The 20,956-nt window shown below is 40.7% G+C and overlaps 4 protein-coding genes across 4 annotated transcripts in view; all 4 read left to right on the top strand.

Moving 5' to 3' along the window:
• Positions 1 to 5,844, top strand: part of LOC310822249 (rho guanine nucleotide exchange factor TIAM1-like) — a 46,845-nt gene extending 41,001 nt beyond the window's left edge. Inside the window, exons 16-26 of the mRNA XM_083694596.1 lie at positions 524 to 592; positions 1,581 to 1,706; positions 1,813 to 1,921; positions 2,368 to 2,547; positions 2,821 to 2,939; positions 3,039 to 3,147; positions 3,361 to 3,419; positions 3,630 to 3,735; positions 4,252 to 4,339; positions 4,469 to 4,641; positions 4,742 to 5,844. Of these exons, the coding sequence (XP_083550722.1) occupies positions 524 to 592; positions 1,581 to 1,706; positions 1,813 to 1,921; positions 2,368 to 2,547; positions 2,821 to 2,939; positions 3,039 to 3,147; positions 3,361 to 3,419; positions 3,630 to 3,735; positions 4,252 to 4,339; positions 4,469 to 4,641; positions 4,742 to 5,316 (1,713 nt within the window). The 3' untranslated portion in view covers positions 5,317 to 5,844. The remainder of the gene's footprint in view (positions 1 to 523; positions 593 to 1,580; positions 1,707 to 1,812; positions 1,922 to 2,367; positions 2,548 to 2,820; positions 2,940 to 3,038; positions 3,148 to 3,360; positions 3,420 to 3,629; positions 3,736 to 4,251; positions 4,340 to 4,468; positions 4,642 to 4,741) is intronic.
• Positions 5,845 to 13,418: 7,574 nt separating this feature from the next.
• Positions 13,419 to 14,833, top strand: cldn8.2 (claudin 8.2). The gene has a single exon (XM_083694857.1). The coding sequence runs from the start codon at positions 13,493 to 13,495 to the stop codon at positions 14,378 to 14,380; it is 888 nt and encodes a 295-aa protein (XP_083550983.1). The 5' UTR covers positions 13,419 to 13,492; the 3' UTR covers positions 14,381 to 14,833.
• A 930-nt stretch (positions 14,834 to 15,763) lies between these two features.
• cldn8.1 (claudin 8.1) lies at positions 15,764 to 17,917 on the top strand. Its single transcript, XM_083694858.1, has one exon. The coding sequence runs from the start codon at positions 15,801 to 15,803 to the stop codon at positions 16,542 to 16,544; it is 744 nt and encodes a 247-aa protein (XP_083550984.1). The 5' UTR covers positions 15,764 to 15,800; the 3' UTR covers positions 16,545 to 17,917.
• A 688-nt stretch (positions 17,918 to 18,605) lies between these two features.
• On the top strand, positions 18,606 to 20,444 carry LOC310822501 (claudin-8-like). Its single transcript, XM_083694856.1, has one exon. The coding sequence runs from the start codon at positions 18,728 to 18,730 to the stop codon at positions 19,799 to 19,801; it is 1,074 nt and encodes a 357-aa protein (XP_083550982.1). The 5' UTR covers positions 18,606 to 18,727; the 3' UTR covers positions 19,802 to 20,444.
• The last annotated feature ends 512 nt before the right edge of the window (positions 20,445 to 20,956 follow it).

The raw sequence follows: 20,956 nt of genomic DNA, 5'->3' as shown, positions 1-20,956 counted from the left end.
CCTATGTCAAAGTTAGTGTTAGTGTTAGTTTGTGTGTATGGTGTCTGTCTGTCTGTCTGTCTGTTCATTAGTCAGCAACATACACATTGCCTATTCCATGTGACATGAGCCCTCCATATTTGTCTCTCTGTCCCAGTAGACATGGAGAGACACAGCTGTGTCCTTGCAAAGCAAATACATCATTTAATAGCAATACATAATGTAATATATCTTAGTGTTGCAGTAAAGAGAACACATATGTGCTGATCAAAGAGTTCAAGACCAAAGGGCATCACTAACTTAGGCCTACATTAATGAGCACAGTGCAAGGCATACAGAATGAAGTATCAGAGGGGCTGTCTCAAATCTAAAAAGTTAAACACAAAAGGAATACATGATTGTGCATGGCAAATGTTACTACATAATCACCAGGTGTAGTATGATAAATGTTAAGCCTGATGTAAGCCATTGTATTTTCCATTTGTACACTCCATGAGGTGACAGAAACAACCCCAATCAAGCATGATTCACTCTTGTCTTGCAGGATCTTAATTGCCTTATCGGGAGGTACTTAACCCCACTGCAGAAAGAGACCTTCCTCTCTCAGGATGAGGTATGTCAAATGTTACTTAAAGCCTAGAGCCAGTGAGGGGTGGTTGCCTTTTAAATGGCATTGGTGTTAAAATAATTTCCTGAGAAAGCATATTGCATAATCATGTTGAAAGTGCTGTGTAGGAGGATGGGGAAGAGGGAGTGGATGAGAAGGGCTTTCAAAGAGAATATATTTCAGAGACACAGTAGTTTTGATCAAACACGAAACACATCAAAGATGTTTCCATTGCTTGTGAGGATCTCCCAGGATCACCCACTCAAACATGTAAGGAAGGAACTAGTATGAGTTGCGATTCAATTGAAGTCAGACTGAAATGCATTGTTTTATTATGTCAGAGTAACAACAATGCTTCACGTTTTGAAGTTCACTTTCAAAGTAAAGTTTATTAAGCTATTATTTATTGATTGATTTTTCTCTGCTCAGAGTGCTTCATGACTGACTAGGCGTGTGTCTTTGGTGGTTGACTGACAGCCCATCTAGTCAATCACTGTTACAGCTGGTTGCTAGCTATTACTAGTTAACCATTAAACAAAATCCTATTTTACAGATAATTTGCACTACTCACTAAAATCGTAGCATAGCTGATATTGACTGGTAGAATATCCATATTCAGAGAAAATGTCCTGGGTTAAAATCTGCCGACATCTAGCTACAGGGATATTAAGTTTATGCTAACTTTCGCTAGCTATTAGCTTAGCTAGCTGTCGAATTCTCACAATTCACCCTTATCATGATTGGAGAATGTGCAACTGTTGTAATTTGTGATGTCAGAAGTCAGCTATTTACAATGCTGGATAAGATATAAAGACATTAACATCTTGAGTGTCATTTTTTCAGAGACAACTTATATCTGAAATATACCATTTGAAAGCCAATAATTACAATGGAAAACTAGTTAGGCCATTACTATGAGCGTCATTTAGTGATTTCCATTTCAGTAACATTTTAAAGAAATGCTTTTAATATTGCTTCCCCTCTGGTCTTCTAGCTGGACGTGTTGTTTGGGAACTTACTTGAGATGGTGGAGTTCCAGGTAGAATTTCTCAAGACTCTTGAAGATGGGACCAGATTAGTCCCAGATTTGGAGAAGCTTGAGAGAGTGGATCAGTTTAAGGTAAAAACCCCTCCCTGGGCACCAAAATGTTGAACAGACATCTGGCATTTTAACTAACTTCTTCTAAATACAGTACATCGGGTAACTGCTCTCCTCCTTTTTACAGAAAATTCTCTTCTCCCTGGGAGGCTCCTTCCTGTATTATGCCGACCGCTTTAAGATCTACAGCGCTTTCTGTGCCAGTCACACCAAAGTCCCCAAGGTCCTTGTAAAGGGTGCGTAAATCAGTGTTAGGCCAGCATTCCTCTTTGGCACCTTGCAGGGTATTTTCACCAACTGTCTCGAACCTGAACACCATAAATCTGCATAGCAGAGCTCAGACAGACACCAGTCCATTTGACATCAGCATAGTTATGTCACGTGTCTCCCAGGGCAAAAGAAAACTGTGGTACAGTAGATAAACAAGTACCATTGGGTAGCACTGATGTCCATCACTGACAGTGACTATCCATAGCAAACTGTATTCCATTGCAACACTTACACCCACTCCCATTCACAATCTATTGCAGTGTATTGTTAAATTCATTATACAATTGCTCATAAGTTGTCTTCCCTGTGTGTGTGTGTGTGTGTGTGTGTGTGTGTGTGTGTGTGTGTGTGTGTGTGTGTGTGTGTGTGTGTGTGTGTGTGTGTGTGTGTGGCGGGGGGGGGGTAATTCCAGCCAAGACAGATGCTGATTTCAAGGCTTTCCTGGATGAGAGGAACCCTAAGCAACAACACTCGTCCACCCTGGAATCCTACCTGATCAAGCCCATCCAGAGGGTGCTGAAGTACCCCCTCCTGCTAAGAGAGCTCTACTCCCTCACAGACCCTGACAGCGAGGAACACTACCATCTGGATGGTGAGACCCGCTAAGGTTAACATCTTAGACCTATCACACTACAGAGCCGAGCTGATCTGAGCTGTACTGTATGGTGCTGGCCTGGTTACACATCCAGCATTGTTGCTGTAACAGTGCTGATCTAGCACAGTATGGTACGGATCAACCCTGTAGTGTGTAAAGCCCCTACAGACAAGGTAGCTGATATGCTCCATTTCAATAACTAGTCATTGTGAGTAATTTCCACAAATACACAGTCTAATTCCAATAATCTTGTATTCTGATGGTGTCCAGTTGCCATGAAAGCCATGAACAAGGTAGCCAGCCACATCAACGAGATGCAGAAGATCCATGAGGAGTTTGGCGCAGTGTTTGATCAGCTCATTGCCGAGCAGAGCGGTGATAAGAAAGAGGTATGATGTATGAACTTTCCTTACCTCTGTGTTATTAGTCAATAGCAGTGTGCATTGAACGATGGTGTTGGTGTAACACGTGTGTTGTATGTTTGACAGGTGGCTGATCTGTCCATGGGTGATTTGCTGCTCCACACCAGCGTGGCTTGGATCAACCCACCTGCCTCCTTAGGGAAATGGAAGAAAGACCCCCAGCTAGCTGCATTCGGTATAGAAATGACTTACCCTGACCTCTTACAGATTACTAAATTAACATACAGCATGCTGTGGTGTCTTTATCCTGTATGTGTTTTGTTTACATGTCATCTAAACACTGATATTCAAGTCTATGTAGATTTTCTACAAAACTGTAGTTTTAGAGAGTGCTTTTCAGGATTACAGCTGGCTGGTTTAATGTGATGCTTTCGTCCTTCCCTTTCAGTCTTCAAAACTGCCGTGGTCTTTGTGTGCAAGGATGGCTCCAAACAGAAGAAGAAAATGGTGAGTTCATCTCTCTCTACACAACCCACTTTCAACATTGAACATGAAAAAGGATTCAGTGAATAATGACACATTCCTCTCTGGTCTCATGTAGTATATTCCATTACCATGAAGTGCTTGTGTTATTCGTTTTATTCAAGGGAAATGGGAAAAGTATGTTAGCTTGTCATCCCTGTCTATTTAAGGTCTGTCTCTCTGCACCTTTCTTAGGGTGGGTCCCATCGAGTGTCTGTTGCCTCTGAAGAGAAGGACCCTTTCCGCTTCCGTCACATGATCTCCACAGATGCCCTTCAAGTCAGAGCCCTTGCAAATGCAGGTATGTCATTGGATGATTTATACATTATTAGGACCATTAATTTATTGATTTAGCAATGTACTGTCCTTTTCTGTCTGAGCATAGAAATGATTGCTCTTCAGTGACTACAAATGATCATATGAGCAGAGTGGCTCTGTTTTCTATAATGTGGTGGTCATGTGTGAGTTCTTGATAACACTTTAGTATGGGGAACACTTATAAGCACTAATTTGTAGCTTGTAAGTGTTTAAGAAGTAGCTAATTGGGAAGCCATTTATTAGGTTCTCATGTTATAAGTCATGTAGTAGCTGGCCAGTTAGATGTGATTTTAGCAACCATCCAATCACTGGCTCATATCCGCGAATTGAAAAAGCGGCCTTGGGGTTACTGGCTAGCCTTGCTAACCTCAAGGCCAACCTTGCCCCCAATAACATTGTGTGTGTGGGGGGTGTCTTGAGGAGCTAGGTAGAAAGCTACAAATGGGTGCCTAATGTGTTCACTAAAATAAAGTGTTACCGAGTTCTTGTTTTTCTTCAGACGGAGAGGGCACTGCAGTGTGTGAGATAGCACACGTGAAGTCAGAGTCAGAGGGAAGGCCAGAGAGAACATTCCATCTGTGCTGCAGGTAAGCATTCAAAGCCTGCCTCCAGCTAGTACCACCAGTAGTTTGAAATTCTGTCGCCACTATCACAATCTGACAGCCAATGAACCACAGTGACAAACTAATTGCATGTTTGTCTGTCTACTTTTCCAGTTCCCCTGAGAATAAGAAGGACTTTCTAAAGACTGTGCACTCCATCCTGCGGGACAAGCAGCGCCGGCAGCTCCTGAAGACAGAGAGTTTACCCCCCAACCAACAGTACATGCCATTTGGAGGGAAACGCCTCTGTGCCCTGAAGGGAGCCCGTCCCGCCATGAACAGAGCAGGTATAGACTTGTTTGTATATCTTATCTATTGATGCTACTCTAAACAAGGTAATTACCTAATCAATGGAGCTAATTGAAACCACAATCTTTGTCCTCGTAGTCTCTGCGCCAACACGAACCCTAGGGCGGAGGAAGCTAGTGCGCAACCGATTCACCATTGACACAGACATTGTTTTTGATGGCGAGCCGGACCAGGATCAGGACGCCTCCTCACCCCAGGAACCTCCTGACCAGCCCCAGCAGAAGCAGCAGGCGGAGCTTACCGGGGACACGGACCGCTGGGTGGAGGAACAGTTTGACCTGGAACAGTATGAGGATCAGGAGGACGTGAAAGAGACAGACATCCTGAGTGATGATGACGACTTCTGCCAGTCAGTGAGAGGGCCATCCACAGAGCCGGACCTGGAGGCCCCGGTCATGGCTCTATCCCTGGAGGGAGAGGCTAAAGAGGGGGAAGACGACCAGAGTGAAACAATGGAAGATCCTAAATACAACAAGTCCCAACCAGCCACTGGGACTACCAAGGCCGTGGAGCTGTCTGACCAGGGGAAGCAATGTGCCATGGCTGAGGTAAGCGTGGAGGAGCAAGGGGCTGCCGAGGGTGAGGTCATCTGGGTTCGTAGGGAGGACTTGGACTGTCCCCTAGAAGACTGTGATGCACAAACACAGAGCTAGACTATGCCAGCTGAAAGCTAGTGCCTCCCTTTGAAAGTTTTACACAGGCTTCATTAAAAGATATAAATTAAGTCTTATTCAATCCCCACCAATAATGCATGTGCATAAACATGTGCCGCACAGCTATTTAAGATATGCCCTTACCAATATTGTTGAATGATTTTTGTAAAGTTAAAAGACTAATAAATCCTTTCCTTAAGCCCATTATTGGAGCAATACATGAATACAGTGTGAGGAATATTATCCAATCATATTTGATGTGTTTTGGCCCCACTTTGAAAGGAGGACTGATGGTACAATCATGAAATCAAATCAGTTACTGTGATTGGGTTTGCACATTTGGGCAGTGGCCGGTGATACTGCCTGTGTTGTTGCCAAATTTGGTATTGTAAACACACAAAACCTTGTCTGAGTGACTCAGAGACATTGTATTATAGTGAAGGGCTGTATATTATTTGAATATATCCTTCAAGAGATAGTATAAAGAATGGTAAAGGAAAGCGTAGTAAAGTCATGTAAAGTTTTCTGTACCTGTACGTTTTCACATAATTCTACACTGATACATTTTTGGAGCAGTTTTCTTGGTTGTGTATATAATTTGTATCCCTTGTTTTGCAAACTGAAGGCTAGCTTTTTAGCCTTAATGTTTTTTTCTCTAGTTATATAGTATAATAGAATTATGTATTAACCCCCTCTTCACAGAGGCTAAGGGACATTAATTTAGTTTTAACTTAAAAGAATCCTGTTTTACTTGAATTGTCATGTTTATATTATCTTTTGGGTTTTGTGTTCTTTTTTTACTTTAAGTAAGTACTTTAAATTACTTAAGTAATTTTGTCAAACATGGTTCTTCACTGCTCTTGAATCTACAGTAGCTATTCAGAACACACACTATGCGACATGTATTACTAACACATCTAGTGCACGTTATTTTCTGTGGAGAATTTGCACATAATTATTTTTGGTATTTTGTTAGAAGTAAAATGTTGTTCACTGAAAATGCATTTAAAAATAATGTTTTTATTTATATGTTTTATCATTGAATTGGTGTTAATGTTACCACCCAAATATAACGTTCTCAAATAAATTCCAAACTTGCTGGATGCAATCAATAGTCTAATCTAGTGGAAATAGTTTAAATGAAAATCAGATATAATTTGTAAAACAACCCATTGTGCTACTAAAACTGCATTTGTATTACTCTGATTGTAAATAGTACAATGTATTGATATAATGTCAAAGACATTTGTTTCCTACTTATAATAAACAACTCTGACTGCTTTGTTTTAATTCAGGATTTTGCTCAACCTCTTTTGGTGTATTACCTATGCAGTTGTGGAAAACAATTTTGTGGTGTGAGAGAAAAATGTCAAATTCCTCAGTCATGTCTGGGCACTACAGCACACAACAGCCAATCAATACCTCACCGCTAAGACACAAGTTTAGTGCAGTGGTGAAAAACATGGGAAATTGGAAAGTCCACAAAAATAGCGCCACAAGGTGTCATGGCATACTAATGCAGTTTAGCAATAACCATTGCATAATTAAAAGTTAGGTTTAGGGATTAGGGATAGTGTTTAAAATCATATTTTACGAAAGAAAGTGTCATACTTCCTGTTTAGCAGGAAAATCTTCCAAAGGGTTAGGGTTAGTGAACGTGAATGTCCTACGCTTAGATGTGAGCAAATGCATATGGGGAAAAAATCATTGGGAAGAGTAGTGAGTGACAGCTTTCTGAAAGAGGAAGGCATTGAGGGGCAGCAGCACTCATATGAATAGGAGCATGTCCAAAGAAAGAGAATGAATATATGTTTTATTTTTCTATGTCCAGAGGCAGGGTATCCATGGATTCTGGGAGAATGAGGGTTGATGTATAACTACACAACATTCTAACAACATAAGACACTAAAACCCAGCAAGTGTGATGTACATTGCAGGTTGACAGATTGGATTTTGATTCAGATTATCTGCACTTTTGGTCACACCAAAAGAGGAAATCCAAAGAGCATGTTTATTCATAAACAAATTTATGGAAAATAACTGATGAAGGCCAAATGCAGTGCATTCATCTGGTCATGACAATGAGAAACACCCTGGTTTCACCTCCTAGACCTTATTACTCTCAGTCTAGCTTTGTGATTGGGACAGATCATGGCTATTTTCAAGCAAGAGATACAGTGCTCTCGAGTATTGAAAAGAGGAAGTATTTTGTCTTCTTTTAGCTCTATAATCCCAACAGTTTGGATTTGAAATCAAACAATTACTATGGGGTCAAAGTAGAGATTCTCAGCTTTAATTCATTGTTTTTTTCTTTCAGATTGGTTTCACCATTTAGAAAGTACCATTGTTTAAACATACTCCCCCTGTTTCAGGGCTATATAATAATATAATCTCCAAATAAAGCACCCATTTTAAGTATTTGGTCGACAATCCTTTGCATGCAATAACTGCCTGAAGTTTGCAACCCATTGACCAGACCAGATGCTGGGTATATATTTTCTGGTGATGCTCTGCCAGGCCTGTATTGCTGCCATCTTCAGTTGTTGTTTTGAGGTCTTTTTGCCTAAAATCCTATCATCAGGAAATGTAATGCATGTTCAATTGGATTTAAATGTGAAGATTGAGTTGGCCAGTAAAGAACTTTCAGCTTTTTGGCCCTGAAAAACTCCCTAGTTGTCCTGGCAGTATTATTGGGGGCATTGTCTTACTGTATGATGAACTGCCATCCAATGAATTTGGAGGCATTTACTTGTACTCAAGCAGACAAGATGTTTCTGTACACTGTACCGTCAGCAGTTACATCACCAATTAAGACAAATTAGCTAGTTCTAGTGGCAGCTATACATGCCCAAACCATAAAACCCCCTCCAGCATGTTTCACGGATCAGGTGGTATGCTGTACATATTGGGCAGATACTTTTTTCTTCAAACTTTCCTCTTGCAATTACTCTGGTACATGATAATATTTGTCTTATCTGTCCACAGGATTGTTTTCCAGACCTCAGCAGGCTTTTTAGGCACTTTTTAGAAAACAGTAACCTAACCATCTTTTTTGAGGTTAACTAGTGGTTTGCACCTTGCAGTAAAGCCTCTGCAGTTCGGCTGGTAACGTGTTTTGCAGACAGTAGTCTCTGACACATTCACGCCTACCTCCTGGAGAGTGTTCCTGATCTGTGGGACAGTTGTTTTGGGTTTGTCTTAATTATGGAGAGCATTCTTCAGTCACCTGCTATAGAAGTCTACCTTGGCCTACCAGCCCATTTGCGATTGCTGAGCTCACTAGTGCTTTCTTTCTTTTTTTAGTGACGTTACAATTCAGCCTTGTAATGGCTTCCTTGACTTTCATTGACACTCATGTTGACAGACATCAATAGCAGACTCCAAATGCAAAGCCTAGAATAAATACTAGACATTGACAGCTCTCTTATGCCTGCACAAATTATGTGACAGAACACACCTGACTAACCAGAAACACCTGTCAAGCCAATTATCCAACACTACTGGTTCCCTGAAATAGGGGGACTATGTATAATAAGCGTTGTAATGGTGAAACCAATTTGAAAAAAAGAAAACATTGAATTAAATCTGAGAATCTGTACCTCAGTAGTTGTTTGATTTCAAATCCAAACTGTTGGGAATATAGAGCTAAAAGAAGACAAAATACTTCCTCTCTGAAATACTTATTGTGGGCACTGTAAATGGATTGGCACATTCTGTGTAAAATAATGTAACATCAAGTGCTTTAAGACAGCCTATCCATTTACCATTTCTATGTCCTTAGGGACTTTTCACGTCTCATTGAGCTAGTTTTGCCCTCCTTAGGCAGTGATAGATTCCATCAGCAGTAAAGGATTGACCTGTGTCAACATGGCTACCCAGACCTCATAGGCACTATAATCTAATCTAATAAAGGATCATTCCAGACTCAATCATGCTATAGATCTGCTGTGTTAGGCCCCAAAAGTGTGAGTGACACAGTGCTAAAGTAGGCCAGGGTGATGCTGTCAGACCCCGTTGTTTTCAGAGGGCAGACAACATCTCCAGACTAATTCCCCGTCCAAGAAAAGGAGAAGGATTTGGGGGGAATTCTTTCCATTAATCTTACTGAAGCCAAAAACTGTAAAACAAAATCCATGCATCTTTGATTTGATGAGTTGATGTACCTAGATTGGGATAGAATAGGCTATCCCATGGGATTTTTGTAAGGCACTGCATTGCAAGTCTGCACTGACCTGGTGGCGCAGCTAGTAAGGCACTCTTATATCTTACATGAGGTTATGAGTTTGAAACCCAGATGAGTACACAAAAAGTGAGTACTGTTAAATAAAATTTAACCCTGATTGTAAAATATGTCATGTCATCATATCAATGACACCATTCCTCAGATACGTGAAATACAGAGTGGAGAATCATGTAGCAATATTAGGTGATGAGCATCAAATGGCAACCGTACTATCAACACTGAAAAATAACCAGCACATTACAACGTCTAATTCCAACCAACATTTGACTGAACTATCAAATAGCAATGTAAATCATTGCAAAACATTGCAACAGCTACAGAGATCCAGTGATTGCATTTTGACATTTAAAAAACAATACTCTCACAACTGTTGTACATCAGTATTGTTCGTTTTTGAGTCTTATACAACTGCGACACAATAAAAATGCCCCTGGGGACTGTGTAATTTGGCTTGCAGTAGCATTTATACACCAGATGGCACTCAAAGTCTATTTACGTGTGCATTGCATTCCTGAATCTTTTTACAGTATTGTATCTTAAGCCTCATTCAAGTCCCCAACATTCACTCAAATATCATACTGGTATTACATTGATTCAATTAATTTGATTTCACCCACTCTTCATTCCATTTTGATCGATATGATAATCTTTAAAGCCCCGCCCACTAACACCTCTTAAGAACTCTGTAAAGGTCACCTCCCAGTGTTTGTTATGCTTGTGCTCTTCAATTGTGTCACTAATAAATACTTGTTTATTATTGTGGAATCAATAAACTTGTCAGTTTGTAGTGTTGAGTGGTAGAAGAGAGAAACAAAAATAAGTCTGTAAATTTGAAGAAAACAGCAGATATTTCTATCTACCTTTTTGTGTATCAATTACTGTGAAATCCCGTTTTGTTTTCAATTAACCTCAGAAAAACTCACTTTTTACATGTCTGTAGCTTTAGACTATAATTGAAGAGTAAAACATTATATTACAATACAATAATTCATTTGATTGTAGTGATGGAACTGGTAAATACCCACTTAGATATTGATCAGCTTACAATCTAAAAACATGTTTGTGAAACACAGTGTTAAACTGTTGTTTTGACCATATGCTTCCATAGTGTCATGGTGGCAGTGAGTTTGGCTTTTTCTCTGGAGGAAGAGTTTGTCTGTTTACTTTTCAAAAACACAGGTGAGGATAGTGTTACACTCACCTAGCGTGTTCTACTGGTTTTCCAGTTTCTGTTCCTGTTTTCTGTCAGCTGTCTCTGTCTGTAGAGATCAGATGGTATGCTGGGGTGTTACCCTTCAGATACAAACAATAAGGAAGAGGAGTGGCTTTCATTCTCAGAGCCTGTGAATCTCCTAGCTCTCCTTTACTGCGTTGTAGCTTTAATCAGGAGAGACAGAAGCATGTCCATACATTTTCATAAACCAGATTGATTTACATTCTGTTATATTGGTAAATAGCCATGATACCCTTCATGTAGTAAAATGTAAATCCATCCTGACAGACACTTTAAATCATTCTCAAACTATGTTGATGTAATGGTCACTTTGGTACTAATGTTTTAATTGCCCCCATCTCCCCAAAATTCAACACTGTACTAGCTCAAACAAAAAGATCACTTTAGTTGGTCGTAATAACGTCCTATATTGGTGCTACTTTGGTAATTTAGAGGTCTTCAGCATACACATAAAATTCTTACCTGCACCAATATTTTGCCCCCTCCTCCCACATACAGGATGCACCGATTAACTGGCCACACTACAACATTTTTCCCCTCGCTCTACTGGGCTACGGAAGTGCAGTTTTCAATGCGGTTTCCAATGCATTTTCCAGTGGGGTACAATCATCTTTTAACTATGATGCAGGTGATTGATGGTGATGACTGCTAACTATTTACTTGGTTGATTGCTAACATAAGCTATAAATCACATGAGACATCAAAATACAGTTTCTGAACAAAACTAATGTTTTACTGGGCTGACTCTGGCTCTGATAATTGCCATCTATCTCCTGCATAGCTTGATTAGCCAGAGAGCTAATGCTAATAACTAGCATCTATATAGTTCTTGCAAGTTCCCATCCAACAGATTTTAAATGAGGCAGTCATTAAGAAATAAAAGTGCAGGCTTAAACTGTCACCTTTTATGGGAGAATATTTTACATAGTTTGTTAGGCTATTTTGTCAGAACTCCACGTAGGGGTAGGTGGAAGGAGATGTCTGATGTTTCCAACTGCCAGATGCTAACAGTGGTAAATAGAAGTCAGACAGTGAGCCTACTGAAGATATTATAACTAATAATGGCCACAATATTACAGTGTTCTTAATATATTTGTTACAACTAAAGATTCTACCGGCCTTCCGGAGAAATAAAGCGATTGCAAAGAAGGTGTCTCAAATTATCCTAATTATCTACTTGTTCTGCTCTCATTGCCTTGTGTGATTGCCTAATTTAAGCAATTAACCCTCACCATCTACTGAGTGACCAAATCTTAATCAAGCAGTTGATTGAGACGGTTAGCAATGGGAAAAAAAACATGAAAAACCTGGTCCTAATCTCCAAGACTAAATCCAGAATGGCGTGTTTGTAAGACTGTTTCTGATTAATTGATTATTGGTAGCATCTAACATCTACACTAGTGTAAGAAGTCCTATAGGCCTATGTTCTCTTTTCTAGGTAAAGCAATTGAGAAATGGCATTTACTCTAAGTATGGTGTGCCACATCCTAACCTGGTGCAATTTTTCCAGGGGCGTATGTGCATACATCTTTTTGAAAATTGAGGCATGAGGTGCGAATATCGTATTAGAGGACACATCCCTATCTGTGAACCAGGCGCAGCTGGAGCGCAGAGGTGTTTGCGCACCTTATTGTCACTTTTGATAAGAGCACAAATCAGGCTGAAACCTCAGATGATGATGATGATGATTATTATTATATCTGCTTGCACCCATTTGAAAACCACCCTGATAGTCTTTAGTGAACATTTTCACATAACATAAAATGATACACAGTTTATGTTGTAATCTTGTTATCCACTTCTATATCGTGTATCTGTTTGTTAATGATATATAATTTATTTTTAACTCTCTCATAATTTCCAACCATAAATATCTTTACAGTATCATCAGCAGTTTGAATAAAAGAAGAAGTATGATCTGAGTTCCAAGTCTGTAAAAGACAACTGTCTGGTGACACACATACACACACACACACACACCCACACCCACACACACAGGTAAATGTATTACAAAAGGCAGCAGTGATCTGAGAATGGCTGGCCAATGGCCATAGAAACTAATCCATCTCAGGTTTCTCTCCTCCACACCTTTCAAAGTCTCAGTTTACATACATGTATGAGCCAAGGAGACGCCTTTACACCTGTGATCACCCTGCTGTGTTCACATGCTCAGGGCCTGATTCACAAAGCGTTTTGCACCAGGTTCAAATGTGTGTTTTATTGAACACCATTGTTTTACCCTTTTGCTTAAAAAGCAGTTCATATAATGTTGAATATGATTGAGTTTGTTCCTTCATTAACTTTTTACTTGAATCATCTAGTTATTCTGGGAATTTCAATTAGTTTGTTTTGTTGTTTGTGCCATATTATCAGCAATCTTCTTTTGATACACTCTTTGATTGCTCCCAATACAATTAAAGTATCAACCACTGATAGCCAACACAACAAATTCCTTTAAAAATCTGGTCTCAATGGTTGCCAAATGTGTTTTTTGTCTTCAAATCAAGTATCACCAGTTTCTCTGTCCTTATTTATCAGATGGCTATAAAGCAGCAGAACCAGTAGGGTTGCATTGCATCGTTAGCATATTTTCTGGGGTGTAAAAGCTCCTTGTCCTGCTCCTCTTCTCTCATTAAGATTTCTTCAGCTGTGAGAGTACAGCAACAGGTCTATCCTTGGCTCTCTCACTGACAGCCAACATGGACAGGTCCTATGGTGGCAGTACCTACGGTGGCTACAAACCGCCTCAATCATACGTGGATACTGCCTATGATGAGAAAGCGGCTAAGTCTTACGAGGAGTCAATGTATGAGGAGAAGCTGAAAATAGAGAAGAAGGACAGGCGAGATGCCATCTGCTGTGAGGTGATTGCTCTGTTCATAGGCTTCGTCGGCCTCATCGGTGTGGCGGCTGTGACGGGGCTGCCCATGTGGAAGGTGACAGCCTTCATTGAGGAGAACATTATCGTCATGGAGACCCGTTGGGAGGGCCTGTGGATGAACTGCTACAGACAAGCTAATATCAGAATGCAGTGTAAGGTGTACGACTCCCTCTTGTTTTTGCCCCCGGATCTGCAAGCAGCCAGGGGTCTAATGTGCAGCTCTGTGGCCCTGACCGCCATCGCCCTCATTGTATCTGCTGTGGGTATGAAATGCACTAAAGTGGTGGACCACCGTGCCCGCACTAAGCATGTGGTTCTAGTATCTGGAGGCTGCCTGTTTCTTATGGGCTGTGTCACCACCATCATCCCTGTTTCCTGGACAGGCCATGTCATCATCAGGGACTTCTATAACCCCCTGCTGATCGACGCCCAGCGCAGGGAACTGGGAGAGGCGCTCTATATCGGCTGGGTGACCTCTGCACTGCTTTTTGTGGCTGGGGTTATCCTGCTGTGCCGCCATGCGCCACGCACTCAGGATGAGGAGGAAAGAGTCGTCTACAACCAAGGTGGAAACATGAACATGTACCAGCCTGGGTATTCCTACCAACCTGGGTACACATACCAGCCAGCATACTCCTACCAGCCTACCTACTCTGCTGTACCACCGCCAGGATCTATGGTATATGCCCCCAACCAGTATATGTGAGGGTAATCAAGCTCATGACTTATTTTGTGTACTTGGATCTAAGAATTTGGGGAATTTCAGAGCAGGAAGTAACAAGACTGAAAGGATCATAAGGCTGTTGTTGTAAATGGTCCAACCCTTGATTGTTTATTCAAAGAGAAAAAAAATAAAAGGGTTTTGTGATTGTGCTTGATTGTGTCGATTGTAATGTAATTCAGAAATTCTCTGTAAAATCCAAAGAAAGAACAGAAAATCCAACATCACAAAATAGTGTATACGATAAATCAACATGTGTAACCAACCCCATCTGCTTATCTGCTCTTTGAGAACATACATGCACTAGACTATTTTCAGATTGTTTATAAAATGTAAAATGTTCATGCTGAACTTTTCTTTCCAGTATGATTCCTGTTTATCACAGGACTGGCCTAAATGGTGGCCTATTGTGGTTCACAATAAATGAATAAAAAGATAGCTTAATTAACTGTGTTTTTATTTCTCCAATGCAAATCCCAATTGTCATTACTTATGAACAAAGGGGAAAAGTTCTCACTGAAACTGTTATTGTCTTATCCACTGCTTTGCAGAGTAAAACAAACATTATTGTCTCTTTTGTTGTCAGTGGAAATGTACCTGAACCAGTGAAACCAGATTGGTTCCACCCACTATGCAAATCTAAACAGAGGTATAACTTCAGGGAAGACAGAGAGAAGCAACCACCATAGAGCTCAGGGCAATGGACACAGACAGGCAGACAGGATGCACACAGACATAGACGCACACAGACACAGACGCACACGCACACACACACACACACACACACACTCACACACATACACACACTCACAAAACCAAAAAAGGTTGAGGTGGAAATGAATGAGTCATTGAAGGACAGAACCTCTATGAACTTCTATATGATATACCCTACCGAATAGTTAGACAAAAGGGATTGGTTGACTCTGTTTGGTGTAAGGTACATTGCACAGTACTACTGGAGAGATGAGAAATAATACTCAAATCCAAATAACACAATTAAAATCCTTTCAAATCATTGCCATGGCTGTAGTGTTTTGAGTCTTATATCCCCTACCAATAATTCTCAATAACATATCAATCAATATATTCTGTGTCGGCTGGGTTTCCTTGTACAACTGGATTCAGGAGAGTAAACTGAGAAAAACAGTCACAGCTTACTGCACCTCCCAGGATTGGTGTACAAAAGAAAAAAATGTCCTGGGGGATTCTGTTTCATAGCAACCGACCACAGTCCCCTCCCTTCCCATTCTGCTGTCCTATCCAGAGGGAGGAGGCTGTACAGGTGCACACGTAGTAGCTCCTCTTCCACTGGGATGCAAAACTACTCCAGAGGGGTAGTTGTTGCTTTACCATAGTCAGAGACTCACTTCAGCCCCTGGATTAGGTAGGGAGAGTACTGTAAAAGATGGGCAACTCAGCACTGGAGATAGTGGGTATGTGTCTTACCCTGATTGGGCTCATCGGAGCAGCCGCCAGCACTGGGATGCCCATGTGGCGCGTGACCGCATTCATTGGGGAAAATATCATTGTCTTTGAATCTCGCTTTGAGGGCCTGTGGATGAACTGCTACCGACAAGCTGACATCAGGATGCAGTGTAAGGTGTACGACTCCCTTTTGGCCCTGTCTCCTGACCTGCAAGCAGCCCGTGGGCTCATGTGCTGCTCTCTGGCGCTGGGTGGACTGGGTCTGATGATTGCCATAGTGGGGATGCAGTGTACTGCCTGTATCCAGAACAATGACCGAGCCAAGCGTGTGGTTCTCATCATCGCAGGCAGCATGATCATCATGTCTTGTCTCTGTGTCATCATCCCTGTTTCCTGGACTGCCCATGTCATTATTAGGGACTTCTACAACCCCCTGTTGATTGATGCCCAGCGTAGGGAGCTGGGAGATGCGCTCTACATCGGCTGGGTGTCTTCTGCTTTGCTGTTTGCTGGAGGATGCATGTTCACCTGCTGCAATCTGTCCCAAGACAAAGGGCCAGACAGATACATGTACTCTAGAAACACACAGTACATGACCTACCCCCCACAGCCACAGCCCCAGCCACTGGTAATGCCCCCGCCACAGCCGCTCCAAAGACAGCCGTCTAACTACAGCTACCCCTCCAGATATCCCTCTGTACGCAGTGCTGTCGCTTATCTCTGAACATTTAGACTGACCAAGGTAATGACCACCTGAGCTTGTGCAGGTTCTGTGAGAAAAACTTCAATGGATGTGTGATGCTCTTTTTACTATAGATAGGCTGGACACTACTGATATTTCAATTGGATAAGGAAGATGAATTTCAGCTCAAAACACTGTTATTATTTGTAAAAGAGGTGTTTAAGGTGTATAGACACACTTAGGGAAGATAGACTGTTATTGTGAATGCACAAAGAAAGGATTTAGAGGCAGCCTCCTAAAAAAATATTCCTTATATATATATATATATATATATATATATGTGTGTGTTCACATTTGTACTTAGTTTGCACAGGTGGAGTGCACAGGTTATATATTTTAATGATAACATCCCCTGATACTGTGATTTGTAATTTAAATTATGTAGATTATTGTGCCCTTTGTTTTCCTTTTTTTCATCCCTCTAGTAGCCTAGTGCACACAGTAATCTACCATGATAAGATCTGAAACTGTGGGCTCTACATACAGCAGCCATTCATGCAAACTTGCTTGGAAAATAGCACAGTGTTACAGTATTTGGCTTTGTCAACATGACTCCATTGGTTATCATCACAACTCTTTGGGATCTCTGTACTTTTGGGATGATAAAACAGTCACAAGACCATCCTGAAATATGGTATTGTGACTGTCACCCCAAGGAACTATTTAACCCCAACAAGTAGACTATGTGTCCAAAATCAGTTGTGTAATGATTGAAAGCAGACAGAAGCTGTATCTTATTACAATTACATATCTTGATAAACGCACTGATGTCGTGAAGCTCATAGGGACTAATGGAGAAGAAATTCTTAAGTAAATATATTACTTATTTTTAGGACTGATTGCTGAAGGTGTGGACCTGGCAGCAGTAGGACTCTAGGGCTTAACCTCTCTACACACTGAAAACAAACAGAGTGTACAGGATTATCATGGAGACAGAATTTGTCACTTTGAATGACAAACACACTGTGTTCAGAATTGAATAAGCTTCATTTAAGAGGTATAGCCATATCTATTGGTATTTAATGAACTAGCATTTCTTTCTTTTATTTCAATTAAGTATGGATTAAGCCGTTTAGCTACTCAAACATGAAACATTTTACTGAGTTTCTCAGTGATATTTGTTTATCAGGTCCAAAATACACAATGACATAACATTTCATAATACTGTATTTTATTGTAAATGTGAATAGCTTTGAAAGGTACAATGTAAAACCTTTGTCTAATATACACTGAGTGATTAAATTCAACAATTTGACAAACTTTGTTGTCACTGTCTTGAATACAATAGAATAGTTGTTAATAAACTGGTGTAACTTGTCTGTGATGAATTAGCATTGTGGGTTATACACACACAATGTTGAGTTCTTTGGAATACACATTTGGACATTTGAACATTACATTTCAGGTAAAAGTGACCTCAAGTAAAACTTCCCCTCATTATCTTCTAGACATGACAAAAAAGGTTATATCAAATTGATACGAAAGAATTATCAATTATTGATCTACCACACAGTATCTTGCGCATGTGGTTAAATGCTCTGACCTGCCTAAAACACTCCGCATTAGTGTCTGTTCACATTAAGAAGCTCCTTTCCCCTCTCTTGTGGTGATTGATGGTAGTACTTGTGGACACATACTCCCTGTTACGTTTGGATCATCTCATCATAATAGCTTTGAAATGACTGACAATAATGAACAATTAAACCAAATTGATTGGTCACGTAGTAAATGTACAAGAGGGCAGGATCTTGTCAGATAAGGTAATGGTCAATAATTTAAGTTATTATTTGTACATCAAAAGTACAAACATCAACAAGAGGGTGAGCCAGTGAATTTTCTCCTCCATTGTGTGAGTTGATAAGAGAGATAAAGACTGAGGTACTGTATGCTAGCCAGAGGGACTGTAAACACACACTCAGCAGATGTCCTCCTCACCCTCATTCCACCAACCAGGAGAGAGTAAAGCCTCTCTCCCATAACAGAGAATGTACCCAACAACACTCTACTCTCTCCCACCTCATTACCTCCGTCAGACCAGGGCAAGTAGACTCCCTGTCTCAGACACTCTTCCAACTCTCCCACAGGACTTACATTTGGCTTGAATTGGAATGGTGTATTATTGAGGTGTCAAGATCTTTCTGTCAAGATTGCTCATACATTACAAAATGGTTCAAGGGCTGTCAGAGATTGCGGCGATGTGTATTGGTCTGGTAGGACTGATAGGGGCTGCAGCAACCACAGGGATGCCTATGTGGAAGGTGACAGCCTTCATCGGGGAGAACATCATCGTCATGGAGACCCGCTGGGAGGGCCTGTGGATGAACTGCTATAGACAAGCCAGCATCAGGATGCAGTGTAAGGTGTACGACTCCCTGCTGTTTTTGCCCCCGGATCTGCAGGCAGCCAGGGGTCTGATGTGCTGCTCTCTGGCCCTGTCTGGTGTTGGGCTCCTGGTGGCATTAGCAGGAATGCGCTGCACCTCCTGTGTTCAGAATAATGACCACGTTAAGACCATTATCTTGATGGTTGCAGGTGGCATGCAGTTCATGGCCTCTATTTGTGTCTTTATTCCTGTGTCCTGGACTGGCCATGTCATCATCAGGGACTTCTACAACCCACTGCTGATTGATGCCCAGCGCAGGGAGTTGGGAGAGGCACTTTATATCGGCTGGGTGACAGGTGCCTTTCTGTTTGCCTCCGCTGTCTTGTTTGTCTGTCGTCGCGTGCCCTCAAACAAAGGTTCATTTGATGTCTACCACCCACCCAACATGCTCGGATACAATCCAACACCTAACAAGTCAACTTTAATGCGGTATCATCCAGTTTCAAGCATATCTAGCATGAGGGCACACCAGCCTGCTTTACAGAGTCATAGTTTCATTGGACACCACCAAGTTCCATCAGTTCATAATGTTCCTTTCGCACAAAATGGAGTCCTTAAGAACCCTCCTGCAGTGTATAATCCTGGTTTGGTTGAGAATGGGCTATTAGCATACCATGGCAGTATGGGTGACCAGCTTTCTTCTCACAGCTCTAACTTTGTTGGAAGTCTGTCGACTCCAGAAAACTCAATATATGTAAGCCAACAAACCACTCCGTATTCCTACAGTCATGTGGGTAGTCCGTCATACAACTCCAGTTTCCATGTTGTACCTCAAAATCCAGTTTTCATCGGATACAATACATCTCAACTTGAAGCCCGATCTCACAGTGGAAGTAGTGTTGGTGTATACATATGAGGGAAAACATTCTGAGGCTATTCTGCCACTTGCTTTACCTTACAAAAATCTATTCAATACATATTGTTACTATAATTACATAGTTATTTTATACTTAGTTTTTCTTTTCAAAGGACTAAATGTAAAATTCCTTTTAAAACATCACAATATGTATTTTGTTATACTGTTATAGAGGTGTTATAGAGGTGTTTTTCAATGTTTTTCATTATTTTGTAAATATATGTAGATAGTTTGACTCTGTCACTATTACCAATCTAATTAGAGGTGACATTGTACTGAAAACCAGTTTGGGATGGGCTTGTTATTCTCACAACATGCAGACCCCTATACACCTTTCTACTCTGAGAGAAAACAGACCATGTCAGCAACGAGCAACATAATCTGATTAAAATAATGTATTAATATCACCAAAGGCTATTGTGTGGTTATCATGCTGTTGTTACTGCTGTCGGTGTTTACATAACACTTTTCAGTTTATCCATAAGGTAAGACATAGCATTAAACACTGAACATGGCCGGCTATGAATCCTGCACGACAATAAGCACAACAATGAAGTAAGAAAAAATATGTTATCAGAGTTGAGAGATGACTTGTGATTTGATTACATAGGAAACATTGTACAAATATCAATTAAAATCTACATGTAACACATTTCCAAAAGTTACTGTTTGTTCTGGTCATATCATTGGATCATATTCACTATCAATGTTCACCACTAGATGACACCAAAGAACACGAGGAGTGCCCTTTACAGACCTTTTGATCCATCTCGGTCTGCTATATCAAATCCATCCTCCAGAGGATTTTGCTTGGCTTCTTCTTCTGCTATTCATTTTAAATTAATCTGTAGTAGTGAGCTGGCCAAAGCAAGATACCAGATCACACTGCCATTTTAGAAGACCTCAGAACAGATTAATATAATCAATTAATATCAATTAATAACATAAATATGCACAGTAATTATATTTTTCAGAACTAAGAGGTCACAGTTCACAGCCACTCAACATACTGTTTATCTTGTAAAAGAGAATCTTTCCATACCATCCTTAAACCACGCTCACTATTTTATTAAGATGGATGATCTCTTTCCTGACACAGCTTAATGAATAGGCTATGATATAAATCTCATATAAATCACATAAATCACAATCACA

The sequence above is a fragment of the Argentina silus genome, assembly GCF_951799395.1.
Source record: "Argentina silus genome assembly, chromosome: X".
Taxonomy (NCBI): domain Eukaryota; kingdom Metazoa; phylum Chordata; class Actinopteri; order Argentiniformes; family Argentinidae; genus Argentina; species Argentina silus.
Note: the sequence above shows the minus strand (reverse complement) of the source record. Positions and strands in the feature narration are given on the sequence as shown.

What these genes read in the sequence shown, in the direction of transcription:
- cldn8.2 (XM_083694857.1), top strand. Translation starts at nt 13,493, where the DNA reads ATGGACAGGTCCTATGGTGGCAGTACCTACGGTGGCTACAAACCGCCT.
- cldn8.1 (XM_083694858.1), top strand. Translation starts at nt 15,801, where the DNA reads ATGGGCAACTCAGCACTGGAGATAGTGGGTATGTGTCTTACCCTGATT.
- LOC310822501 (XM_083694856.1), top strand. Translation starts at nt 18,728, where the DNA reads ATGGTTCAAGGGCTGTCAGAGATTGCGGCGATGTGTATTGGTCTGGTA.